General features: G+C 42.3%; 1 protein-coding gene across 2 annotated transcripts; it reads left to right on the top strand.

Moving 5' to 3' along the window:
• Positions 1–215: 215 nt before the first annotated feature.
• On the top strand, positions 216–25556 carry LOC117580240 (protein phosphatase 1 regulatory subunit 16A). 2 transcript variants are annotated; one of them, XM_034266661.1, is made up of 9 exons: positions 216–390; positions 1503–1643; positions 21138–21730; positions 21793–22501; positions 22568–22693; positions 22766–22841; positions 22908–23028; positions 23101–23654; positions 24518–25556. In XM_034266661.1, the coding sequence occupies exons 3-9, from the start codon at positions 21585–21587 to the stop codon at positions 25099–25101; spliced, it is 2316 nt and encodes a 771-aa protein (XP_034122552.1). In that variant the 5' UTR covers positions 216–390; positions 1503–1643; positions 21138–21584; the 3' UTR covers positions 25102–25556. The 2 variants fall into 2 exon arrangements, with proteins under 2 accessions (XP_034122552.1, XP_034122553.1); XM_034266662.1 differs by having other exon boundaries at positions 220–390; positions 24824–25556.
• The last annotated feature ends 587 nt before the right edge of the window (positions 25557–26143 follow it).

Below are 26143 nucleotides of genomic sequence, written 5' to 3'. Positions count from 1 at the left end.
GGCCAGACTGCTCCTGCTTTACCCTGCTCCCCTTTCCCAGCCACCATGTCTGCTGCGCCTATTGGCAGGGCGTCGAAAGGGGAGTGGAGTACTTCGTGCCCTGCCACGAAGGGGAGAACGACTACGATGCGGCATTTTGGGCACGCTTTGGCGCTTGGCCATATTTCAAACGGTTTCTCGCTTTCGTTAGCGTCCGCCGTCTTTCAGTCGCAGTTCTGTGGCTGCAGCGGCAACACTCGCCACCACCCAGCAGCAGTTACCTTCGCACGCGGATACTTAATACGGGCTCCAGCAGTTTATTACGTATACGCTACCGTGTGCCGTGTGTTGCCCGCTCGTTAAACGTTGTTTGTGTTACCCGGAACGGCATTGCAAATGCGAAATCAGAATGTAAATGAAAATGAAAATTATTTCAGAACAAAATGAGATAAGAACACAGCCGTACGGAATACTAGAGTAAGAACTAATCGAAATCAATGTGTCGATAAGGCGGCAAAAAACAGTTTGATCGAAAAGTGTGTGGCCCTCAAAAGCGTTGACAAAAAGTGTGCACCAAAGTAAACGGAAATTGTAATTTCGTTCGCTCTTTGCCTCTCTACACCCTCTCCCTTTTGCTATATTTGCCTCTTCACGTGACGTGTCGCACCGCATCGCATCGTATGGCGGCGTAAGATAAGCAACGGTATAAAAAAGGCGATAGATAGATTGTATGCATGATTGCTGCTAGTCAATCCCGTATGACATTCGCTTAAGGGTACTAACGCACCCGATGTGGGACAAATAATGTGCGTCTATAAGGATATGAATATGCAAATAATTCTCATACTTCCATTTATAAAGCCTCTTGAAAAATACAAGCTAACTTTTATAAAAAGTCTACAGCTGTAAAAGTTTTGTGTATTTTTCCTGCTTCTTGGAACTATCTGCGGACATTTCCGTCTTGCTTGACAGTTTTCACGAGTGGATTGGATTTCCTGGAAAAATGTTCCCCCTTCAGGTCCTTAGAAAGTGAAGTGGTAGAAGGTGGGATTCTGCTCAGAAATCATCCACTTGTTAAACCATTACTTCTAGGTATAAGCTCTTTTCCGGAGACTATCTCAGACTGGTTAAAAAAGCTGAAAGCAGTTTTAAATTAAAAAGTGTTGGTAAATGTGTTGAAACGTGTATTCATTTGGTTTGTTGTTGACAACAGTTGACAACAAATTCATCCGTTCAGTAAATGTCATACTGGTTTTAGGTACTTCCATGTGGGCGGGAGGGTGTAAACGGGAAATTATTCGTCGTTTTTGATGGCATGCGATTCCGATGCGAAGCGATTCGATTCCTACGTAAGAGTATGTAAGTGAGCGACGGGGCAGGAGGCAAGCACACAAACAAACAAACAAAAGAACAGAACAATAGATGTCCTCCTCCTCCCCCCACTCACATTCCATTCAATTCTGATATTTTCCCTTTACGTTTTGTTCTCTTTTTCGTTTCCCTTTTTTGTTCGATTGCTGCAGAAAGTGCAATACAAATATTAGCACTGCAATACAACAATAAAATAATAAACTTTGAGCGTATTAATTGCAATCTTGTGATAGAGATTACTTAAGCGAAACACGAAGGAACACGAAAACCAATTAAATAAACACAACAAAAAGGTAAATGAAACTTTATATTCACAAAAAATTAAGAAGCATAAACAATAAATATTTTAAATAAATAGGAAGCAATCGGCGAATTAGCATACAAATATTCATAAACGAGAAATAAACAAATCAATAAAACTTACAGCTAAATACTAAATATACATTCGAAAATGATTGAAAGTTATAATAGCAAATAAACATAATTATGCACTAATATAAGGCACTGCTCTATCAGAAATTTATTTACTTTTTCAAACTTACAAAAAAATACTTGCAATAAATTTGAAGAAAACAAAATTTCCATCGAATTTTAAACCCCAATTAATAATCTAACATCTCCCTAAAAATTCAAATTTCAAATTTGACGCATGTCGCCAGTTGTCCTGGGTTGAATTTCCACAGAATTTTAATTCCCACCTTCATGTCTGGTTTCTCCACTACAACTGACATTTTTGTCATTTGAAAGGCAATTATTTTGTCTATGAATCGGATAGGATGATAGAATGATTTCGATGACAGATTTGAGAATTTTCGCAAAAATACGAAATTACATGAATTTGAATTATTATTATTGCCATTAAGTAAAGGCACTTTAATGGTTTTTCAAATATTTGACCCTTTAAGAATACATGGCATTAAATTCATTTTACTTCTATACGTACTGCCACTCCTCGATCCTTGTTCCCCATGGACCAATCCAAACACAGACACCTCCTATTTTCAGAGCAATAAATTATTTTGCCTCTGGTACGAGGCATTAAAATCTCTACGGTTAACAAATTCCCTTCGAAACTTTTAATTAAAATATTTATTTATAGTCCTAGTCCTGGCATTGAAATCCTTCTCAGCATTAACCACAGGGAAAAGCAGAAACTTTAACAACTTTAATTTACGTTCGGGTAAAAGTTTTCTTCCATGTGGAATGCCAATCCATTCACAAACATATCCGAGTGCCAATAACAACTTGTGTCCTTTAGCCACCAAATTGGCCTCAATGAAAGTTCCAGTTTGGCAGCAAAGAAAAAATATCACGAAGAAGAACTTTTTGTGTGGGCGAAGAAGAAGGAGTGAGTGGCTCATGTTTTGGGATTACTGAGGCTTTTAATACCCTCAAACGATCTGAAGGAGGAACCAAATTGTGGCTGCCAGAAGTTTGATGTGCTCTGTGAGTGGGTGCCGAGGCACTCGAGGGTCTCTCGATGGGTTTTGTTGAAGTTTCTACCATTAAACTTTAAAGACGTTAGCGAATGATTAACTTATTTAGTAAATTTATCATTTCTGGGTTTAATTTCTGGGTTTAATTTCTGGGTATACATTAACCTACATTTACCTCTGGCCCTACAGAAAGGTTGTACTCACGCGAGAGTAAACTTTGAAATAAATAACTGATTGCTCTATTGAATTTCCTAGTCCATACATCCTGAACGATGTGACACATCTAATGAAAAAATAGATAATACCCAAAAAGCAAAAAAGGAGCCACAAAAAAACAATATCAAGCAGCTGAAAATAACTTTTTCAATTGGCTTTTGGTCTTACAAGATTTACTATAAATTTATGTGTGTTGATATGCATTTGTGTGTGTAGTAGTTATTGGTGTTCTTATTTCCTTGGTTTCTCTTAGTTTTATATTTACGCCCTGCAATTTGTGATGACAGGTTGCCATAAATTATGACATGCCTCTTATTGATTATACCTCTAGAATCTTTCACATTCTCTTTCTTCGTTAAAGAATTTTCTTATCAATGAAATGGAAACTGAATTGAATTCTCTTTTGTTCCGTACTCTGCGCTTTAACTCGGCTTTTCCGCTGTTATGGCCATAATTTGTCCATTCAACCCGCTCTCGGCCAAATTGTATTTTCATTTCGTACTCTGCCTCTGCCCAAACGGAAACGGTGGCCTTACTCCGCTCTCTTTATTTCACTTTATGCCAGCAGCATCCAGCCGTTTCCGTTTTTCGCTCTGTTGTGACATTTTTTGGCCACTGGGGGAGGCGCAGTGGAAAACCATTGACGGGGTTTCTGGCTGCAATCGTTTTGCAATTTAGTAGCCGCACCGCAAAATGGCCAACTGTTTTTCGTAGACGGCTAATCGGTTGCCAATTTGTTGCTTTTTTGGTCACTGCGATTCCCCGCGCCCACAGCCTGTACGGCAGGTTGTACGTTTGGCATTAAGTCCTTTAAGACTTTACTTTTGGGATTTACATAGATTTTGCTTCTGCCCTCTGCGCCCTGCAATGTCTTTACTTCCTGCTCTGTCGAATTATGCTAATTGTGGAGGCTGCTGCAGAGGCCACTCCCCTCCGTTGTAGGATTTATTCAAGAAGGGAGATTTCACTTTAGCATTTCTTTCTCTTTCTGTTTTTCCAGTTTTTACATTTCATAAGCAAATTTCTGTTCTTTAGAGTAATTTTCTGTTGGTTTTCGCTAATTAGAAGCGTGCCAGGCGTGGCTTTTGCCAAAATTTATGCAGATAATCCCAGCTTCAAAACATAAACAAAAATAGAAAGAGAATAAGAGTGGAAATAGGAAGCAGAGCGAGCTGTGTTAGGTAAGGCAAATGAATGAGGAAACGTATGAGAGAATTAAATGAGAGAAATGAGTGTCTGAGGCTTACTTGATGGAATGTGTCTTGTTTGAGGAATTACTTACTATATCATGTAACTACCTTCCTTAATTTTCCTTCTCCAGTGACTCACAGAAGTACTATTAAATGACACAAAGTAGTGACAGACAGAGGCATAAGCTTATACTCCTGTTGCTTGTTAGCAAGCATTTGTGCTATTTGATATGCTATTTAAGTGGCAGAGAGTGAGTGAACGGATTGGCTATGAAGCAGAAAGCATGGGCATATCATTCAAGAAGCTTCTTGTTTTGTTAGATTTATTTACGGAATGGAAATAGCATATTAAACAGTGTGTACCAATCATCAGAAGCACAAATACTGCTCGCTCTTTCTAACACACATTTTCTTCAAACTCTTGTCTTTTCTACTCATGAGATGCAAATAGATAGAGAAAACAGAAGCTGAGCTGAGCTTTAGATTTGTATTGGATCGTTTGTAGCCTTCAGAAGCTTATCCACTTTAGAGACTAAGCGGTGACTGAGCAGCACAGAGAAAAAGACAAAACAGATAGAAAATGCCAAGTGAAAAAAGCTAAAACCTGCGTTTGCATATTCATCCTTTGCTGAGCTTTGGATTTGTAATGGGGATCCCAATGAAAACATTCGACCTCTCCATTGCCCTTTGTTTGTGTGTCTGTGTGTGGCAGACAACCAAAAAAATGCCATCCGTAAGCATTTTTTTCTACATTTTGCAGCATTTTGATGAGCAAATTTTCTTTATGCTCGGGCTATCCACAGACTGAAATGAAAAATAAAACTCAAGGCTGAGACTTGTTGAAGAATATTAATGCTCCTGCAATAAACCGTAAACCCCCCGCTCGTAAATCGAGCAATTTCCATAATATTCGCCTGATTAGGGGTGTCCCAGGGCTTTGTTGCCGCAACAAAATATCGATTTGGGCCAAAGAATATTGGCTTCTTGACGGTACCCGATAGCCCTCTAGTAAGTGTTAATGCAGCTGCCTGTCTGGCTGCTTGGCTGTCTGCTGTCTGGCTGTCTTGCGGGTTATTAAAGTTAATCCAGCGCTTTGTTATTATTATTTGGGGGCTTCTTCAAGTTTCATGGTTGGGATTTGTGGGCGATGCATAAAATTGACAGCTCATTCACTGCGTTATCCGAAATATCTCCGAGGGATGATCAATAAAGTCAGTCAATTGACAGGTCTCCCTGGTCCAGCCTTCCACGCCCTCGCTAGCTGATTTTCCTTTCACGTATTCAGCAACTCAGAGATTATGAAAATATGTACGTACGTTCCTACATTTTTTACGATTCAACACAAAAATTGATTCAAAAAACTCATTCGTGTGTAAAAATGTCAAGAAAAGTTGAGGAGAGAGACATTGCTTTAATGGATGTCGTTGCCGTTGTCGCTGCCGCTGCCGTGCCATTCCCATTCCCCCTCCATTGCCATTTCCTCTACCCCGATGGCTTTGGGAAAATTCATCGCATGGAAAATCCATTTATCAAAAACGACGGACCATAAGAACAACCGCAAACGCATCGCACAATTTGACACAACAACAAAAACAAGAAGCAAATGATTTAAATTAATCCACTTAAGGCCACTTAAACCCCGTAGATGGAGCCCAAAAATGTGTGCTATATATTCCATTTCCAAGCAGGCACAGAGAATACAGCGAAACATCCAATATACCTACTTCTATTCGTCGTGTACAGTGTACAATGTACTATGTTCTGTGGGGATAAGTGTAAAATGTCAAACGTTGCAAGTTGAGTGGACTTTTGGACAATGGAACAAAATGCCAATTGAGTGGGCGAGTGAATGGTAAAACAAAGGGAGAAATGATACGGCTTGTGGTTGGCAGTGGGTGCAGTTTCAATGGGAGTATCCGCACCTAAGTGGATCATGATCTAGGGAACTATGTAATACTGAATCTTTGAGAGTTAAATGGTTCAGATAACTATTTTTTTAACACGAATCAAAACGTAAATTCAGTACATTTTCTTTTCTCCAGGAACTATTTTATCAATGCATAAATATCCAGCGTTGCCAAAAAGTTATTTATGCAGCCAATCAGTTCCACCAAGAGTAATTATGTTCCACAGATAGATGGATAATTTTAACAAATGGCTACGCGTAAATCCCATTCCGTAAGGTTCAGCCAAACCGGAATGCTCCGCAATGACACAAAAATATGTTAGTGGGGGAGCTGCAGAGACAGCAAAACCCCCTGTGACATATTGAAAAGCTACAAGGAAGGGAATGAAATATTTTTGCAATTTCAATATAAAGCCTGGAGGCATGGGCTAAAGGCAGCTAAGGACAATCGTGGGCGACGGCACGCCTTCAAATGTGGGTCAAACCGCACACACACACACACACACCAGACAGACACATACACGCAATTGTGTTTTGTGGGCGCCTCTCTTTCACGAGAGAGAGAGAGGGGTGCTGCGGAAGGTGGTTGTCAACGTAACGGACCCACATGCCGACCCGACCCGCTTTTCTGCCCAAGGCGCCGCGGCAGAACAGAAGCGGCAATAAAAACAATCAAGTCCCCGGCCGCCGCGTATAAGGCTGGACTTTTGCCTTCGTCTACCCTTTTGGATGTCAACGGAGTGGATGTCAAGGGGTAGTGGCAGTTGTGGTGCTGGTGTCAATCCTGCGGTCGTCGCACCGCTCTGCGGGGCAACTTTTTTTCTTCTTCAGATTTTCCCCTACTTTGTTTCTGTTTTGTTGCTGCTTGTTGTTATTGTTGTTTAACCGTTATGGCGGCGACATTTTATTGGTGCATCCTTGCAACTTTTATAGACCCATCGGCACATTCTCACACACCCACTGGCGGCCCCTCTATCGCACCCGCCTCTCTCTCCCTCGGTCCCTACCGCTCTCTTTTTGACATGTGTCTGAACGCCTACAGCATGAACCTGCCAGCGTCATGCATGTATGATGATATTTATGTGTACATGGAAGGGTGTGTGTGTGTGTGTTGTGTGTGCCTTTCACACACACTTTCACAAATTCGTTATTTACTGTTATTTTAGTGCATTGTACGTCACGGCGGAAGTGAAACAAGAAATGAAGGAAGCAGCAGCAGGGCTGAAAGTGGGTGGAAGGGATTGGGATTGTGTGCCAGGAAATGGGGAATTGGGTCTGGGATCCACCCTGCAGTACGTGTTTAAAATATACATTACGCACACAAAACCAACAACACATCTGTACACAAATATACATATGTTAGCGGTCTAATTTGATTTAATATCCCGAAAAGTCTTTTAAATTGTTGAAAAATGTTCAGCTAACGCTCAAAGAGAATTTATGGGTATTTTTGGTAGTCATTTCTGGGATGCACTCAAAGATGGCACCAACTCTCTCTCTCTCTCACTCCTTTTAGTCCTATAATTTAATCATAAATTGCACAAATATGTTCTTTGTCTGTAGATTTTTGCACATTCCTGCTATGCATCGCACTAATGTCTCTTCCACAAATGTAAATTTGGGAGTTCCACAGCAATATATTGCCAAAAACCCAATAAAAAAACCCGAGAAAAGAGGGACCAAAGAAACACATCTAAAAAGAAAAGGAAGAAAACTTGCAGGAACGTTTTTCTTCGCAGATATCAGGAAAAAACTTGCAAAAAAGAAAACACGAACACACATGGCTCTACCTCCCTACCTCTAAAGTGGCATCCATATGCTGCTCCTTGCGTCGTTTCTTGGGCGCCATGTGCTTCACGTTTTGTTCGGTGTACTACTTTTTGCGCTCCACTTTTTTTTTTGGTCAATACAAAGTAGAAAAAGCTAGCAGGGAAAGTCGATAGCTTGAGATCTTAATACCCTTACTTTAATAGGGATTTAGCAGAAAGATGCCTTAAAGCTTAGAGCAATCCATTCGACTGAGGTAGGAAACTTTTGTCTTTACAATTGTATTACCACGAGTCGTAGGTACTGCCATCAATGGAATATATGAGCCATGATACCCCTCATACTCTTAAGGTATAATAAAGAGCGAGCTCGTTAGAGCTAAATAGAAAGCAAGAAGATAATCGAATGGGATTTTTTTTGTTCCTCTACATACTCCACCGGTGTGTGGGTTTGTGTTCGCATTGCATTAGATAAGTGTATTGATATGTGAGAGATAAAAGAGGAAAATGCAGATAATTCGAAAGATAAAATGTGTGCGGCGTGCGTAGGTGTTGTGGCACTGCAAAGGTACAGAGGGTACTCCACTAGAGTGATTGACGAACAATTACTACGACGCTGTTGCCAGAGTAGATTTAGGATTCAAAGTTGTCTTAATATTTACACAAGAATCTCTGCCAATAAATCAATTTAAATTATGCAAATTTCAAACACACTTTATCCGCAAATAGAGAGAGAGAGAATTTACATATTTGTGGAATTATGTTATTTAAACAGGCGTGAAAATATACTCCACTTTTGGGCGGAAAACGGAATGGAAAATTGATGCCGGTTTTAATGAACTTTTCCGAAATGAAATGCCAACAATCGATGGGAAAGCAGGCTATCAAATTCAGGCCCAAAAGCGATTTTATTTTTGTTGAATATTACTTTCGGTTCGCCGGAGATGTCTGCCTGCGCCACACAAATAATGATAGCCCTGAAAATTTCTGTGGCAGATTGCAGGGCGGTGGGAATTTTCACACAACAATTGACAATTTGACAGAAAATTATGGAAAAGCTGTAGGTAAGCAGAAATATGCAAAACAGGGGAAAATATGAAATAAATTAAACTGTAATTAAGGCCTATTATATGCAATTGGATAAAGGAACAGAGGACAGCCTTGAAAATGGTAAATACTTGGAAGTTCTTCAAAGGGAAGATAATAGAGAACGATGTCCGATTAATCCTATATTGAATTTCCCGTTCTTTACTTCAATACTTCCCCAAAGCTTGCCCACAAGCCGTGTTCCCTGAAGGCAAACAAGCTGCCGGCAATCATCATTGACCGGAGCAGGAAGTACAGTCAACCGCAAGGACAGACATTGTCACACGGCACACGCACTGTCTTTGGTAATAATTGGACCCCTACTTGTACCCCTCTCCCAATTAGGTCACATTTCCCTGCCCCCTGGCTACGTGCCCCATGGTACGGGTTGTCGCCTCTGTCTGTCTATCTCTCGCATCGGTGTTCGTTTTAAGCCCATATAAGCCGCTCTTAAACCCTTCTTCTGTGCGTAGCCTTTGCCATTTAATACAAATTTGCCCAGTTTCGTGTGACTCCGTGCTCCGTGTGTGTGTGTTTATGTGTTTGTGTGTGCTCGAAGTACACTCTCAAAAGCCAATTACGTGCCTCAAAATGTAACCCAAGGAAGGAGGCAGCGGAGGAAACGGGACACTGAATGGCAGGAGGCTGGTTGGAGCCAAAACTGGTCATAACATTTATAAGATCACGTGCTCAATTATTAAGCTACTAAATAAATAAAGAGCGGTCCACCGACACGTGCCGTTGACTGTCGAAATCAGCTTCCTCGTCGCCTCCAGCTGCCGCTATTATGACATTTATGGGCCTGCCACACACACACACTTGCCCCCAAAACAAACGCACGCACAAATAAACGAAAATATCATTCAGTAGCCACATTGCTCATACGCCACACTGGAGCGTTAAAACGTTCCGTGGTCTCCGCAGTTTAATTAATCACGTGGATAACTAATGGTGGGAAACGCTGTAATTGTGGATGGATGGTCGGATGGACGCTAAGTAGGAAGAGGAATCTCTGCAGGAAGCTTTTTATGGCTAATAAAGTTGGAAAATATTTTGCACCAAGCAAATTCAGACAGAGACTTATATGGCCAACATATATTGGGAGCTTTCAACCAACTTTCTGTAAAATCGAAAAACTAAAGGTGGTCTTTGTTTGGGCAATTACCTTTCCCCTCTCCCGTGGGAAGTGGCGCCCTCATTTATATATTGGCGGTGATAAAAATCGCGCAATTAGCTAGCGTTGATTTTTGCACACAGGACAAAGACCCACCCATACACAAAGCCTGATGTGTATGTTTGTATGTATGTGTGTATTTGTTATGCCGGTCTATGGAGAAGTAGAACAGAGGAGCACACCCGCGTGCAGCACCCACCGCAGGGACCTGCAGCTCCTATCCGTGAGACTAATTTACGAGCACGGCGCAAAAATAATTTACTTTTTGCACGTTGCTGTGGAATGAGAACGGGGTGGAGGGGGTTCGGATTAGGAGGGGACACTAGAGCGTTTAAACGAAGGTGCAAATTAAATCAACATGCATATCCGTTTGACACCGTTTCGCTATATTGCAAAAGCCCCCATAGGAGCCCCTAATGCCCCATAGAGCATAAGGGGAGAAGCGGTGGAGGGGGGCTCTACAAATGACCGAAATGGCAAAATAAAGAGAGGGAGAACGGTACAGTAACAGCCACAGAAATAGCAACAACACTGGGTGGGAAGGGGAAATGGAAAATGGAAAAACTTTCGGTCATGTGTGTGTCGGTGTTTGTGTATCTGTGTGTGTTTTAACCTTGTTAAAAATCTGGGACGCATAGATATTTCACCTGACGAGCGGGGGTGGCGGGACAGCAAAGAGTTTTCATTTTTGGTGTCGTGGGGTGGATGTGGGAGGGTACCCATCGAAAATAACAGCCGCAGCAACAACAGCAAAAGCCGTAGAGAAGCCTGCAGCCTGCACAACAAATAAAAGAAAAGTAGAAGCAGCAACAACAAAAACAGTAGAACAAAAGTTAACGAATTTTCGGGTACAGGCTGGACAAGGTAAAGGTGTCTTATATTTCTAAGTGCTCAATTTCCACCGTACTATCCAGAAAAAAATTCGCAAAAATATTTAACATATTATGTTCATATTTTAATAATATCTTTTATTACCATCTGTTACACAGATTAATTGTTACACAATTAATACGATTAAATAGTTATATTTTTCATTCAAGAATGTACATATGTACAAAAGATGTAACCGTTCTTAATGTCTTGATGTCATTTCAAATAATAGTTTACTTCACTTATGGCTGAAATGAATAAAATTAATATTTTTAATGGCAACAAGCAAACTGCATTAAAGCTTATAGAGCGAGAAAAGACCATATGTATACATATTTGTAAATGTGGGAGAGAGTGCAATGCGGAAGAGTGAAGAAAGTGCACTGCTGGGAGGATACGGTAACTATTAAAAATGCGACACCTGTCTGCGAATGGGTAGGATGTAATGTACATACATACTTATGTATACATATGTTTGTATGTTTGTAAGTGCGATGTGGGGACATCTCCGTTTCAACCCCCAAAAGGACAAGAATCCGTCATTCCGTGTGAGGAAGACACGTGAAAACCCTGAATAATGTCTAAAAATGGAAATGGATATGGAAATTTGTAGCTAATGATTTTCTTTTGAATTTCGTTGCGGCTGTTTAATGTGTAAATAATTTGACAGCCTTGATGTTGTTACAGAAAATGGAATAATTATTAGTAGACTTGTGAATAATGTACACTCGTAGATATGTAATTTGTTGTTATTATATATTGATTTTACATTAATTAATTAAAGTTAATCTCTTTCATTATAGGTAAGATGATATAACAACAGATGCTTGAGCCATTTACACAAAATAAGTGGAGCATTATTAAGTATTAAGGTAACTAAATAGCAAAATTTAACAAGAAAATGTATAAGAATATCCCACGTTCCACACCGTTCCACCTTTATCCACAATCCCTGAAAAACCACTTGCAATCTTAATCCAGAAGCGTTTAAAATAGTTAATAAACATTCGCCCCCACGCATCACACCCATTAAGAAAGTGAAAATAGTAATAGGTGAAACCCATTTGTTGTTTGTGCATATGCTAAAAGTATTAACATAAAAACACTGAAAGGCAGGCAGGCGTTGATGAGGATACGAAAGGCTTGACGGTCGCTTAAATAAAAGATTTTTTAATTAAAAATATTTCACCTGCAAGAGCAAAAGCTCAAAAAAAAAAAATTAAAAATAAAAGCGAAAAGCAGCGGGCGGTGTCGACACAATTTTCCTCTTTGCGCTCACATAAATAAATGCAACCACGCACCAGAAACGGCAAAAGAACGGCAGCAGCAGTAGCATGAACATTATGAGTGAGAAATTACGGAAACTTTTGATACCCTAGGGATAGGCATAGCTACGTTTTAAGAGTAGGTTTGGAATTGGAATATTTGGATTATTGTCACAGATTTGTTTGTAATCTATTGTGGCTTTTGTGACCATACGATATTATTCTTACAATTCGATTATCTTCAGAAATGCAAGAATTATCACTCAGAAAGAATTTTTTTTCACAGCAATCGTACCTCTAGATTTGTGCAAAGTGTTAGAGAAGAAGTTTTAATAATAATAATATAACATAATATACTCCTACTAAATGGCAATGGAAATTCCTTATTTATTTCGTTTCAATCTCATAATACCCCACTTCAAGGGGTATAAATAACTACAGCAACATCAACATAAAGAGCAATTTAACAACAAAGACACGTGCCAAATGGGCAAAGTTTGGGAGCGAGAAAAAGAAGAGGCTGGGGAGTGCGAACAGAAGGCAGGTGAGAGGATGAAAGCATCAGGGAAGCGGCGAAAGAAAGGGCAGTGCCAAGGGGAGTGTAGAAGTGTGTGTGAGAGTGTGAGGTGGGAAAGGGACATCTAGCAGTGGGTCAGCGAAATGAAAATAAGCCGCTGGCATAAATATAAATAAATGAGCAGCAGGGGCTGTAGGCGCCGGCAAGGCAAAAAGCGTGGCAGAGTTGGATACAGTGGCGGGGAGAGAGATGGAGGAGCAGCACAAACAGAGCTTGAGGGAAAGAGTAAGAGAGCAAGCGAGATACGTAAAATGGGCACTTAATGCTGGGACGGTGGGTGCGAAAGGGTGCGAATGACAAATAATTAAACCAATACGCAAACAATTGAGCTGAACTGTAGGTGGCGGTGGCGCCTTAAGGTCACCGAGAGCTCGTCATTGCGGTAAATACACAACAACAAGAACTACAGCAGCAGCCAGAAAAACAACAACACCAATGAAATAAACAAAAAATGACGCATTTAATGTGAAGCGGAAAAAGAAGAAAATTCATGAGAAGAAGGGTTGGAAAGGGAAGGAAAAAGCAGAAGAAGTGGATGGTGATTGCCAAGGGGTAAAAAGAGCAGCGCTACACTGAGAGAAAATAAAATTAACAAGAACAAGAACAATAAGAATAACATTAAGAAGAAGCATAACAAGAAGCTGAAAGTGTTTGCCAAGGGTTAAGAAGATCAGCGTCACATAAAAAGAATAAAATGTCACAGAAATATTCGAGTGTGTGACAACCCATTGGAATAGGAGTCAATTATAAACACTTTTTGATTGCAAGCCAAAGCCACTTGTTGGTTAGTGGCAATTTTTGGCTAGCTGGAAAAGAGTTAGAGGATAAAATAAAACCAACACAATTCCCATAAGAATAAATTCCTGCAGACAATTTTGTGAGAAAACGTTATGCATTTTAAAGTGAACTTTCCCAAAAGAAGAATCTCCTTTTGTGGTTTTCTTCAGATTTCCCTCAGTGTCACTTCCAGTACATCGTTAAGCTGTTGAAGAAAAATTACAAAAATGATGGCAGGCGAAGCTTAAACAAATGAATGAAATTGATGGAGAGGAGAGGGAAAGGAGAGCAGCAGTGGGATCAGAGCAAGGACATGCCACGTCATGCTGACAGGAGGGGGCGTGTGGCTAGGTGGGTGGGTGTGAATGAGGGTTTCTCTACATGTGTCATCTGTGTGAACTTGATTGAGTAGAGGGAGGAACAAGAGCCAGAGCCAGAGCCAGAGCACACGACGACGTGCTAAATTTTGAGAGATGACCAAAGCTTCTGTTAAATTGCTCACGCCAGTTGGTCAACGAATCAGGGAGGAAAGCATGGGAGAAGGACCGGAATGAACACATCAGCAGTGGCAGTGGCTGTAGAAAATGGGATATACAGCACTGGCGCACTCCATGATAATCAGTTATGGACACTTTGTATCTGTGGGTGTGTGGCTCTGTGTTTGGGGTCGTCTCTCATTGTGGGTGGAGTGCTCCAACTGTCGCTCTGTATGGAGCCAAAGTTTGTCCAGTAGCAGTTTCCTGTTGGTAATGTTTACTCACTTATGCTTATGCATATTCGGTTGCAAATTATCTTTTTGCGCCCAGCAGGAAGTTACAGTTGGAAAAGCACTCTCAGACGAATTTCCTGCAGGGTGGGGTGGGGTTGAAAGGGCTTCCCGTTTTCGGAATACGATTAAAAAAATTTTGCTATACAGCGAACCGGACCCCCGCTCTCATAGTAAATGAAACTTTTGTTGAACAATTTGCATTGTTGCATTTATTACAAAAGAGTTAAAGCGACTGATCTCTGGTGTTGAATTTGTTGAAAATACTGCTAGACAGTAACACTGTTGGTATTCCTTTCTGAGCAGCATTTAGAGTCCTTAAAATTCATTTAATCACCCTCAGATCCTCTTTATGCTGCCAGAATCTGTCGGTTGCCAACAAACTGTGTCCCCAAACTCGCTCGAACCTCATGTGGAAGTCCTCTCATTATTTTGTGCTTGTTTTGTTTCTGTTTTTTTTTTGGCTCGTAAGCATTCCTCTGTCGCTTATCGCAAGCCGCACTGCCAGGACGGTCCCAGGACATGGGCCATGTCCATTTGGCTCGTCTCCTTGGAGACCATGTTGGCAGGGACTGGGCCAGGGAGGAGTCTCAAAAAAAAGGAACCCAGAAACAGGCAACCAAAACGAACTTTAACTGGCACAAAATACTCGTACACCTGTGACCCCGTTTGTGGGGGTTCCAGGCTGAGAGACGCGACGCGACGCGAGGCGACGCAGCAGGCAATGCAGACAAATCAGCACTGAAATTTAATTTGCATGGGCCTTCTATTGCTCCATCCTTCCCAAAACGGGGCGTTGGACCGGTCAGGCCCCAGAGTTAACAAAGCGGAAACAACAACAAAGTTGGAAACCCAATTCGCATTTCCCCACTCTCGCCGCTTCAGCTTCAGCTGTAGCTTCAGCTCCGACTCGAGACTTGGCTCTCACGTGCAATCGCTTTATTTGATTTTCATTTTTGGGGCCAACATACAACAACAGTGGCAAGCAGCAACAGAAGGTAAAGCAGAAGCAGAAGCAACAGCAACAGTGGCAACAACGAAACCCAAAGGAGGTGGTGGCGGAGGAGGAGGAAGAGTAGAGGCGGCAGTAACTATAATTTTCAGTGCCCTCGACTTGTGCTTATACAGCTGCGGTCAAGATAATAGCAGTGCTAATGGGTGCACAATTTGGAAACAAAAGCAAAGAAATTTGCAGTGAAGAATGGCTTACCTGCTTCCTGGTATTTGCCTAGACTAGAGGTCCTTTAAAATTGAAGGAAAATATTAGTTAATAGAAGCAAAACATTTTTTTTGCATATCCATCTTATAAGTAAATATGTGTAGCTTACAGCTAATTTCCACTCAAATATCCATCCCAAGTATATCCTGTGGTAGCGCAACACTTTCCACCACATCCATTCCCATTCTCCATTTCGTGTATATGTGCAGCTGGCGAGCATTACTTTGAAGCAGGGACTCCTGCTTATTATTACGGCCGCAGCTGTAGAGATGTGTTTGTGTATGGTTTTGTGTGTTTGTGGCATAGTTTTTGGCAGTGCCCTGGCTGTGCCATGGCTGTGAGGCCTAGTCAGTGGCAGAGATGCCATGGCCTCGCCATGGAACCACTTGGGCAACGGTTAAGGCAAACATCCTGCTCATCGCTCTTTGCTCTTCTCGTCTCCTCGCTGCTCTGCAATGCAGCATCAAAATCTTATCCGCATCCGCATCCCTCAGCCACGACCATGAAGGGAAAGCAACCCCCTCGAAATGGGTGCTAATGCACTTGCACTCCGGTGGCAAGCACATAATTCGCTGCCCTCGAGCACACATGAGAGCGGCGGCACCGACACTCGTAAGCCCCGCGCCACAAGTGGAGGACGTTCTGACACCCTCTTCATGAGGCTGCACTTCCCATGCCTCACCTTTGCTGCTGCTCCTGCCCCTACAGTGGGTGCTAATTAAGTAGAACTAGAATTGCGAGACGCCTGAATGGCCATCAACTATGTGGGCAGGACAGGTAGGGCCAGGGTAGGGCGTCTAATGAGCAGCGAAACGCGAAATGCGGAAAAGGGAAATTAAGTTTTTAATTGGAAATAAATATTGATAGGGGCATTTTAAGGGAAAAATGTATGCACTTGTGTTTGATTTTTTTTATTTGCAGAATTTGCACTTGAATTATGTACATAAAAACCTGCACAAAACATAAAATTTGCATAATTAAATATTATTATCCAGTTTATTAATTAACATTTAAATTCTCAATAGCGCGAATTTACGACAGGAAATGATTAAATTGCAATTAAATACACATAAAATGCTCATAATAATATTAATTGTGATTTCTTTATTAAATGAAATTTAAATATATTGATGTTTCTATGAAAAAAAGATATTTACCTATTTTAAATATTTGTCGAAGCTTAAAAAGTACTTAAAATATTTTAATTGTGTCGCAAACTCGTTCATCTTTCCTAGGGGACAACCCCTTTAATTTCTCTAATTTCATCAGCCCATCTTTGCCCATAGCCAGGTACGACTGTAGCAATCAAGTAAAGCAAAGCCATATGCTCCCCAGATCTGGTCTCTCTAGGGCTGTTGCCTGGTGCTCTGGCGCTCATTAAAAGTGATGGCCGTTGTCCGTCGCTGAAGGATCCCCTGACCGACCCCTGACCCCTGCTGGCAGGACAGATGCGTCGAAGGTATCGTTGCTGTTACTGCTGCTGCTGTTGTGGCTGGCCGTCGGATTCATGTTGCACATGGCGTCCGTCGAGGGCCATTCATTTGTAGCCTCTGTACTTTTCACCTCTGCACCTCTCAAGTATTCCTTACTATTTTTCATACCCTGTAGTCTTCGTCTCCTTCTCACTTGAGCTCTCTTGAGGTCGTCGTCACTTGCCTTGATGTTCGGGGAAGCGCACTTGGTTGACAGCTAAATGTAGTGTGCTTTGACTTTCGTTTTGTGGCTGCCCGGACCGGCTGGCTGGGTTGGCTGGCTGGCAATTCTGCTGAGCTGGCGCTATCTTATCTACTATCGGTTAATGCCTGTCTTTGGGGCTGTAAATTATTTGCTGTTTGCGTTATTTTTTCTCGTTCTCTTTGCTTCGTTTCGTTTTTGTATTATTAAATAGTTGCATAAATATCCAACTAAACGCCAGGCGTGCAAAATTAATAACGGAGGGCTTAGGGCACGCACGAATCGGATGGGGCATGGCCTTTGACTGACCGCAGAGATAACACGCATACGCCTTGATGTACGGACATGAGAGCGGGAAAGGAAACAGAAGTCTGACCTTCCCGCCCACCCCGTATTGTTACTGTTATGAAACACATTGATTATACAAGGGGTATGCTAGGGTATATAGTTTTTATATCTAAACTAAACTTTCTACAAAAGATTTCCTTTATTTTCGATCAGTTTTTCAGATCTACCCTCGCATTTTTCTCTCATTTTCTTCGGTAAACTTTCGTTTTCTTTCAATACCCATAAAATTCATAATGATTGGGCAGTTCCTTAGTCCCAAGGACTCAACTTTGAATGGTTTTTCGTACTTGTTGTTCCCATCTGAAGCTGTTATTATCGACAATTTTTGGGTCACACAAACAGGATGGGGGACGGAAGGAAATTCCTTTTGTATTTCCATCTCTGGCAAAACTCATAAATGAACATTTCCTTAATGGCTGTGCTGCCATTTCAATCCACTTGACTGCTGCAGTAGCAGCAATGGCAGCAGCATCGTCAAGGAAACCAGGACATGCATTGGATGCATCCTGAAACCGTTATGCAGTAACCGGATGCCAGAAAGTGTACTGTTAGTCACAGGCCATAATCGATATTCGATTTAAATTGTTCTTTTGATGACTATTATGGCCTGCAATACGAAAGAAGATACGCAGGAGAAACACAAGCACCATATTTCATGGCCGAAAAATAAGAGTAATTGGAAAATGGAAAATGAAATTTACCAGGGAATTGAGAGCTTATGTGGAGATTATCTATCAGCAGATGAAAGCCAAGGAGAGACAAAAGAGATGAGCCTTTTCATTGCATAGGGAAAACAAGAAGCAACAATATGATTGATTGTTTAATTTAACAATAGTCGAACTTTTTGCCTTTTCTCTGTTTGAGGGTAAATGATGCATAAAGAAATTTGTATTCATATTCACCACAAAAGCCAAATTAAGTACAAAGTTAACATTTCGGGTTTATTGAGCGACTAAATATTGCAGCAGATAAATAATTGATTGATTATTTCACAAAGAAACCAATATTTATTCCCATTATTTATTTTTGCACCAGTAAGTATTTGGTAATTATTAAGAATTATGTAGTTGCATATTTCGAATGCCAAAAGCCTTCAACAAAATTTCCAATGAAAATAAATCAGCAAACATCACTGTAAATAAATATTGTAGGTAGATTTTGTAAATGTTACGTTTATTTGTTGTAGTTCCTAACTAGTGAAACGTGATTGGGCATGCATTTCGAGTTGAAATTTACTGTGTGAGAGAATAATAGCTAAATATAGTAGAGTTCTTTGCATTGCCAAGAACATTTTGTGTTTGTTTTAAGTGCTGTGGTTCCATCACATCCGCGCACTCCCACACCCATACCATTCGAGGAAGTAATATTGGCTGAATTGATTTCCGTGCCTGGTTTCCGATTTCCTTGGGATTTCTGTTAGTGTTCTGGCCACCAGATTATTGCATGTATCGGTTTTGCTCTGGGTTTACTCTTTTCCGGTTATTATTTGTGTGTTTTTATTTCATCTTTTTCATTTCCACGCCAACAGAGAATTCATTGGTGTTTAGGAACCTTTTCTGCCATTGATCAGCATTTTGCTGCAGTCAATGCATTGGCCATTCAGTAGAGGGAACGGAGACATGAATGATTATGTTCGTTGCTGATGACACAGTCGCTGTCGTAGTCGCAGCCTCTCTCTTCGCCAGCGTTGCTGCTGGTTTCATTTGAGGTAAAGCGCCGCTCTCGATTTTTGTGTGTGCATACACATGTACACATGAACATGCAAAGCCATGCAAGCTTCTTTTGTTCGTTTCAAGCTTCCCTCCCACTCGCACACACAATGCTGCAGTTCTTATCGCCTCTTGCAGTTCCCCTCTCTGAGCGAGGCTCTCAATAAAGCAAGCACACACTCTCTCTCACTGAACAGACAAATGACATCAACCAACAGCCAGCAAAGCAACGGTGATAAAAGCTTTGCAAAATAAACGAAATAGTATGCACGGCAAACAGCAAACACTGACAATAATCTTATGATTAGAAACTGTTCGTTCTAGAAGATCTGAATATTCTAGCCAAGAGGTGGAGTTGTTTTCTTGAACTCTACATTTTTTTTCAGGGGTATCAAATATTCTATAAAGAAGTTACTCTCTACTCAAACCCTTTCTGGTGTCACAAATGCAACATGCGAGGTAGTCGGAGGTACATAATACAATGTGCATGTAGAAATAAATGAAATGTAAATAAAATAAGCATTTGTTGCACCTTAATCGCACCCCCTCCTCTCCTCTCTCTTTCTCTCTCTCTCCTTGTCATGAACTTTACTCGTATAATAAATCATTCAAGGTAATCCCCTAGTCTTTGCGCATTTCTCCCTCCTTTCTCTTAAATGTTTTCGCCCCTCGAGGAGGGACATAGAGGGCATAGTAAATTAGCGACTTAGTGCATCGCAGAAGAGGAGGAAAGGCATTTCTTTTTCACTTTCCTCCACTCTGAAATTCTCTTTGTAAGCCTTTCCATCCGCCATCAGCCTTTCCTCTTCCGCATTGGCAGGATCAAGTTGGCTGCACATGAGATTGGACGTGTGGCTTGTGCTTCGAGTTAAATAAACTTAACTCGATGATGGTTGATGGTTGATGGTTGATGCCTGATGGCTGCTGACGGTCGGATGGTCTGTCTGATGGCCTCTTGACATGCAATTTAAGGCAGTGGAGCAATGGCTGAAACTTAAGGCATTGGCCAGGCTATCGATGGCAGGTCTTAGCCTTGGCAAAAGAAGGGAAGGAGCAGATGGGGAAAGGGAGAGCTAAGGACACAATGCGTCATCCGCATTATTCTTACACTTCAACGCACCCAAAAAGACAGCAAAATGATTGAGAAAGTGCGCATTCACTTTTGGGCCAGAAGCACATGTAACAATGTTGTAATACTCTTTGTGTTGCGTTTTGGTTTATATTGTTCAACATGATTAATTGATAAAAATATAAGTTCAATGATTCCATGGAGATGTATTTTAAATCTAGTCTAGCTAGAGCAAGTAGTTTCTTTGGTTCTTTGGTTTTCTTTACAATTCCAGGCAAAACCAGCCACTCACAGATTTGTATATATTCTCTTTAAATGATGTAGTTAGCCTGTGTAGAATTACACGTGGCTCGACATCCAGATAATCGTTACTCTTAAAGCACTTTCTTCTGCTCCATATACCTCTCGCACACTTTCCGCACAGGGTATAAATATAAAGAGGATAAGGCGACGACGAATGAGGGGACTGAGTCGTACGAGTAGCTGGCTTGTGCGATGATATGTATGGGGATCCATTAACGCAATTGCCTTGACCGCGCTGCACCTACACCTCCAGCTCCCGTCACAGCGTAACTCATAAACCAGGGAATGGGATCATTTATCTTAGTTTATGTTTTTATCCGCCAACTAGATTTAAGGCTTGAGCTTTTACAGCTGCTGCTGCTGCATTTGCTATGCAATTTTATGGAATTTTACATATATTTTATTTGAGTTTTGCGTCTGTTTTTCTTTTGCACAGAAACACAACGAGCATTTGCTGTGAAAGCGAATGAGAGCTTGGACAAACATAAACACGGAGCACGGGAGCACGAAGGACCAACCTAATCATAAGTAAACAGAGATAGCGTGTGGGCAGAGAGATAGCAGGACGAAGGATAAACGTGGTCTCGTTGCCATGAGTGCAGCCTCGGGTGTTGTCCAGGAGTAGCAGGAGACGCGTGGCACAACCACAATAGGCAGCAGACACAAAACCTTCTCCGCCCTCCTTCCGGGCTTGCAATCAAATCGAATTAAATTCAACAATGCAAATTACACTTTGCATACACAAATGCATGGACAAACACGAAAGAGCAACAGCAGCAGAAATTTGCTGTCATCAAATGCTTTAAGTTTGCGTGTGAAAACAGAGAACTGAGACGAAACATATCATATATCCGTGAGGAATACAAGTGTCTGGCTGTCAAAAATGATTAAGGGTATTCTGATACAACGCAAGAGCCAGGAGGATGCCAGCTACGCGAAGCAGCTCAAGATGGAGCATGCCGATCTGGTGGCCGAGATGCAAACGGTAGAGAGTCTGCCCACCCACGAGCGCCTACAATTGGCCAGACTGTAAGTACATAGATACCAAAAGCAATACCATGTATCTCATTCATAACTCTGTTCTTAATTAGACGGCGTGCCCAGCAGTTGAAACTATCTCGGCAGAAGGACAAGGAGTGGGCAAAACTGCAGCGAGCGAAGGGCAATACAGGGAGCGCGGCAGTGGCAGCCAGCGTTGCTGGGCATGGGCACAGCCTGATGAATGGAACTGGTGATACGACGCATCATTTTCGGCATGCCAATGGCTCCGGAACGGTGAGCGGGCGACGGCACATATCCTTTGAGAACAGCGTAGTGCTGCTGGAGGCGGCCTCGCGCAACGATATGCCCGAGGTGGCGGCTTTGTTGCAGCACGGCATTACGCCGGATGCGGCCAATGAGGATGGACTGACGGCCATGCACCAGGCGTGCATCGACAACAATGTGCAAATGCTGCAACTGCTGCTGGAGTACGGGGCGGATGTGGATGCCCAGGACAGTGATAAATGGACGCCGCTGCATGCGGCTGCCACCTGCGGCCACCTCGAGCTGGTGCGCATCCTCATCCGGCACGGTGCTAACCTGCTCGCCGTCAACACAGACGGCAACATGCCCTACGATCTGTGCGACGATGAGAACTCGCTGGACTTTATCGAGGGCGAGATGGCGCAGCGTGGCGTCACCCAGGAGCTGATCGACGAGACGCGCTCCTCCACGGAACGCATCATGCTGCGAGATCTCATGGAACTGGCCCGCACTGGCGGGGATCTCGAGGAGCCGGACTATCAGTGTGCCACCCCAGTGAGTGTCTGAAAGTTATGCTGAAAATTCTCTATATAACTTGAGCGTTTTTATCAACTCTTGCAGCTCCACATAGCTGCCGCCAATGGGTATGTGCGCGTGGTGGAGTTCCTGCTGGAGCAGCACGTCAATGTGGATGCCATGGACAAGGATCTGTGGACGCCAGTGCACGCGGCCGCCTGTTGGGGTCATGTAAGGCAAACTTAGCGAAAGTCTAAACCAAACGGAATAATAATAAATCACTTGTGACTCTATTCTTTGCAGCTTGAGGTGCTTGAGATGCTGGCCCAGTGCGGTGCCGATTTGAATGTCCGCAACAAAGACGATGAGACGCCCTCAGGTATGTGCATATACTTCTATCTGTGTATAAGCAAATATTAACCTTCCATCTGCTATTCCCTTGTAGACATCTGTGAGGATCCTGAGATTAGGGAACGCATCGAGCAACTGAAAACGGAGCAGGAGAGCAAACGACTGGCCGAGGCGCAACGAAGGCGCGTTCGCCGCTCCCAGAGCAACAATACCAGGCATGAACCCACATCCTTGACCCACAGTCAATCCTCCAGTGATTAATCTATGTATTTGGCATTTCTGAACAGAGCGCAATCGGTGCGTCGGACCAGTTTGCGGGACAAAACGCTGACAACCAAAAAGGATGCCGTCGAGGAGACTCGCCTACGCCTGCAGGCCCAGGAGGCAACCGCAACAGAGGGGGCACCTGCGTCGCTGGATCCCCTGTCGAATGGCTATGGCTACGGTAACGGCAGCAGCGGCAGCAGCAGCAGCAATCACAACGGTGAGAAGCGTCCCTCGACGGCCAGCCAGAATGGCCATGGCCCTGGCCAGCTACTGCCACACTCTAAGTCCGCCGATGCGCTGGACAATGCCACTTCGATCACTTCATCCACATCCACAACAACCGCAACACATTCCTTCCAATCGCGTCGTCCACCCGATGGCCGCGAAAACGATGAGCTGCTCCGCCTTAAAGGAGCCCAGGACGGTGCCGTGGGAGAAATGCAGCGTGCCACCTCGGCGGCGGCCGTCATTCTCACCGACAAGGGTACGGCGGCCAGTGCCGAGGCCGTGCAGTTCCAGTCATCCAAAGAAGCTGCTAACGGCAAGATCAATGTCCAGGTCACCGTTCTAGTGGGTGAGTGGTGTCATCTCTCTATCAATGGCCACGTGCCACGCATGCTTTCCAATCATCCAACCATCCATCCATCCATCCATGCAATCAACTGCTGCCACTGCACCCACCTGTGTGCCAAAGCGAATGCTCGGCTTAAGCGCTTCTTCCGCCAGTGTCAATGTCAATGTTTAATGTGTATTTAACGACTCTACTAAAATGAAAATGAAAATGAAAATACGAGTATCCTACCCGCCCTCTAAGCGGCTAAACCAAACTAACAGAATATTTAGCTAGTCGACTGGGGATATACCCTGAAAGTGGGGAGAGAGTTATGGTTGCTAAAATGTACAGACAGCGTGCATGTGAATGAATTTAATGAATATATTTTATCAATCATATTGGAAATTAGCTTCAAAATACATTCAAATTATTTGCTTTTAATGTTTATTTCATGCTGAAAAATGAAAAATTGTATAAATATGTGGGATTAGATAAATGCAGATTTACAGAAAAAAATCGTAGATCTACAATTTTTCTGTAGATCTTAAAACGATTTTTTCAACTCAGAACCAGCAAAAAGTTCTTTAGATTTATGCAATGCTTAGGATGCTCCAACTTCAACCCTTCCCTACGATTGCTCGTCTTCTATCCTCTAAAATTGCATGTAACCTTAATCCACATTGTAACTAACAATCCCGCACTTGGTTATAGGGTATTAAAACCTTAAAAAAGAGAAAAGTTAAATAACATTTGCTTGTTTCTGTTCTATTCTTTTTTGTTGTTGTCGCTCGTTCTGTGTCGTCTGCCTGCTTGCCTGCCTCATCATCATCATCATCAACGCAACCCAACCACCCACACACACACACTCGCAACACCACACACAGACACGAACAGCACACATCATCAGCAGCAGCTACAGCAACATGCAATGCTGTTGCAGCAACATCAACAACAGCAACAGCAGCAGCAACATGTTGCCATAATGGATGGCGGCTTCAGTGCTGCGACCTTGTCGAACTTAAAGAAACAACGCTCCCTCTCACGCACCGCGAATGTCCTTAGCAATTTCGAATTATCATCGACCTCAAATCACACTGCGACAACGACAACATCCACTACATCGAGTCCCATTGTAGCGGCAGTAGCAACAGCCACAGCCACAGCAACAACAACTAATGGTTCTGTTTTAGGAGCCAACAACAACAATAACAACAGCACCAGCAACAACAACAACAACGGAGGAGGTGGCGGCGGAGGAGGATCAGCTGCAGTTGGCGCAGCAACCGCACCGATCTCCACCCAACCCCTGGGACTGGGACCCATGGGCGGCGGAGGGCCCGGCAGCCTGCTGGACTTTGAGGTCGCATCGCCGGCAACGAGCAGTTCGGTGAACAAATTTAGCGGCATCACCGGCGACGTGGTCAGCGACAGCACCAGTTCCAGCCGCAAGTGTTGTGTGCTCATGTAGGATGAGCACTCAGCACGCTCCAACTGAATAACAGGGTATTAACCAAGAGGAAGAGGCATTAACGTGAGGAATGTCATCGCAACGATTTGTCAGATAGATAGATTCGACCATTTTTGGTATGGGATTTTGTGTAGGCAAGCAAAAATCAAATGTGTCTTTTTTTTAGAAATGTAGTGAGAGAAATTCGTTGAGAATTATATTAATTTTATAAACCACTTGATTCAACAAAGGGTTCAATTCTGTGAGCTCCTATAAACAAACCCCATAAACGGCTCAAAGTCGTTGCATTTTCCTAACACACACAGAAACACAACAAATATACACATACACACACACACGTACATATATAAAGATTTATCCAACAAAATAAATGTGAGCAGTTTACCTTAGTTTAGTCTACGATTAAATATGTTAAAGGAGAAGCAAAATCAAAAAAAAAAAATCACAAAACTATTTATATAGAATTGTTAAGGACTCTTGTTTATTGATGATTGTATTGTTCAGAGTGTGTGTCGTGTGAGAGAAATGAACAAGACAAGCTAAGTATTATGTTAAAAGTATGAAATATATATATAATTATATTTAATTATATATATAATTAAATATACGATAGCAACAATTGTAGTTAAAAACGATCAAGTAAAGCAAAGCAATGAAACGAAACGAAACCGAAATGAAAATGAAATGCAAAAACAAAAACATTTAAGCAATTTCCAATTCAATAAATAAATGTGTAAACGTTTGAAATTTAATCGTTTGTACAGCCATCCAGCATTAGGATTTTGCTTTGTCTACTCTAAATGTACTGCTAAATGTATCTATTCGAAGTACTTTGTTCAGCATGCATGTGAATTGAGTTGTTTTTGAGAGATACAAGAACATTTGTATTATTTATGTACATATATAGTAGTAGTAAGAAGAGTTCGAGGAGAAGATAAAGAAACAAAAAACACTGAAATACAACGTGCAATTAGCAAAGATACTTTGTTCGATTTAATTGACGAGTGTCCAGATCGAGCAAGGCCCGGTCCACGTCCATCTA

This window comes from Drosophila guanche, unplaced genomic scaffold, assembly GCF_900245975.1.
Source record: "Drosophila guanche unplaced genomic scaffold, DGUA_6, whole genome shotgun sequence".
In the NCBI taxonomy this organism is placed as follows: Eukaryota; Metazoa; Arthropoda; class Insecta; order Diptera; family Drosophilidae; genus Drosophila; species Drosophila guanche.
The sequence above is the reverse complement of the archived record's forward strand: the minus strand, read 5'-3'. Positions and strand labels throughout refer to the sequence as shown.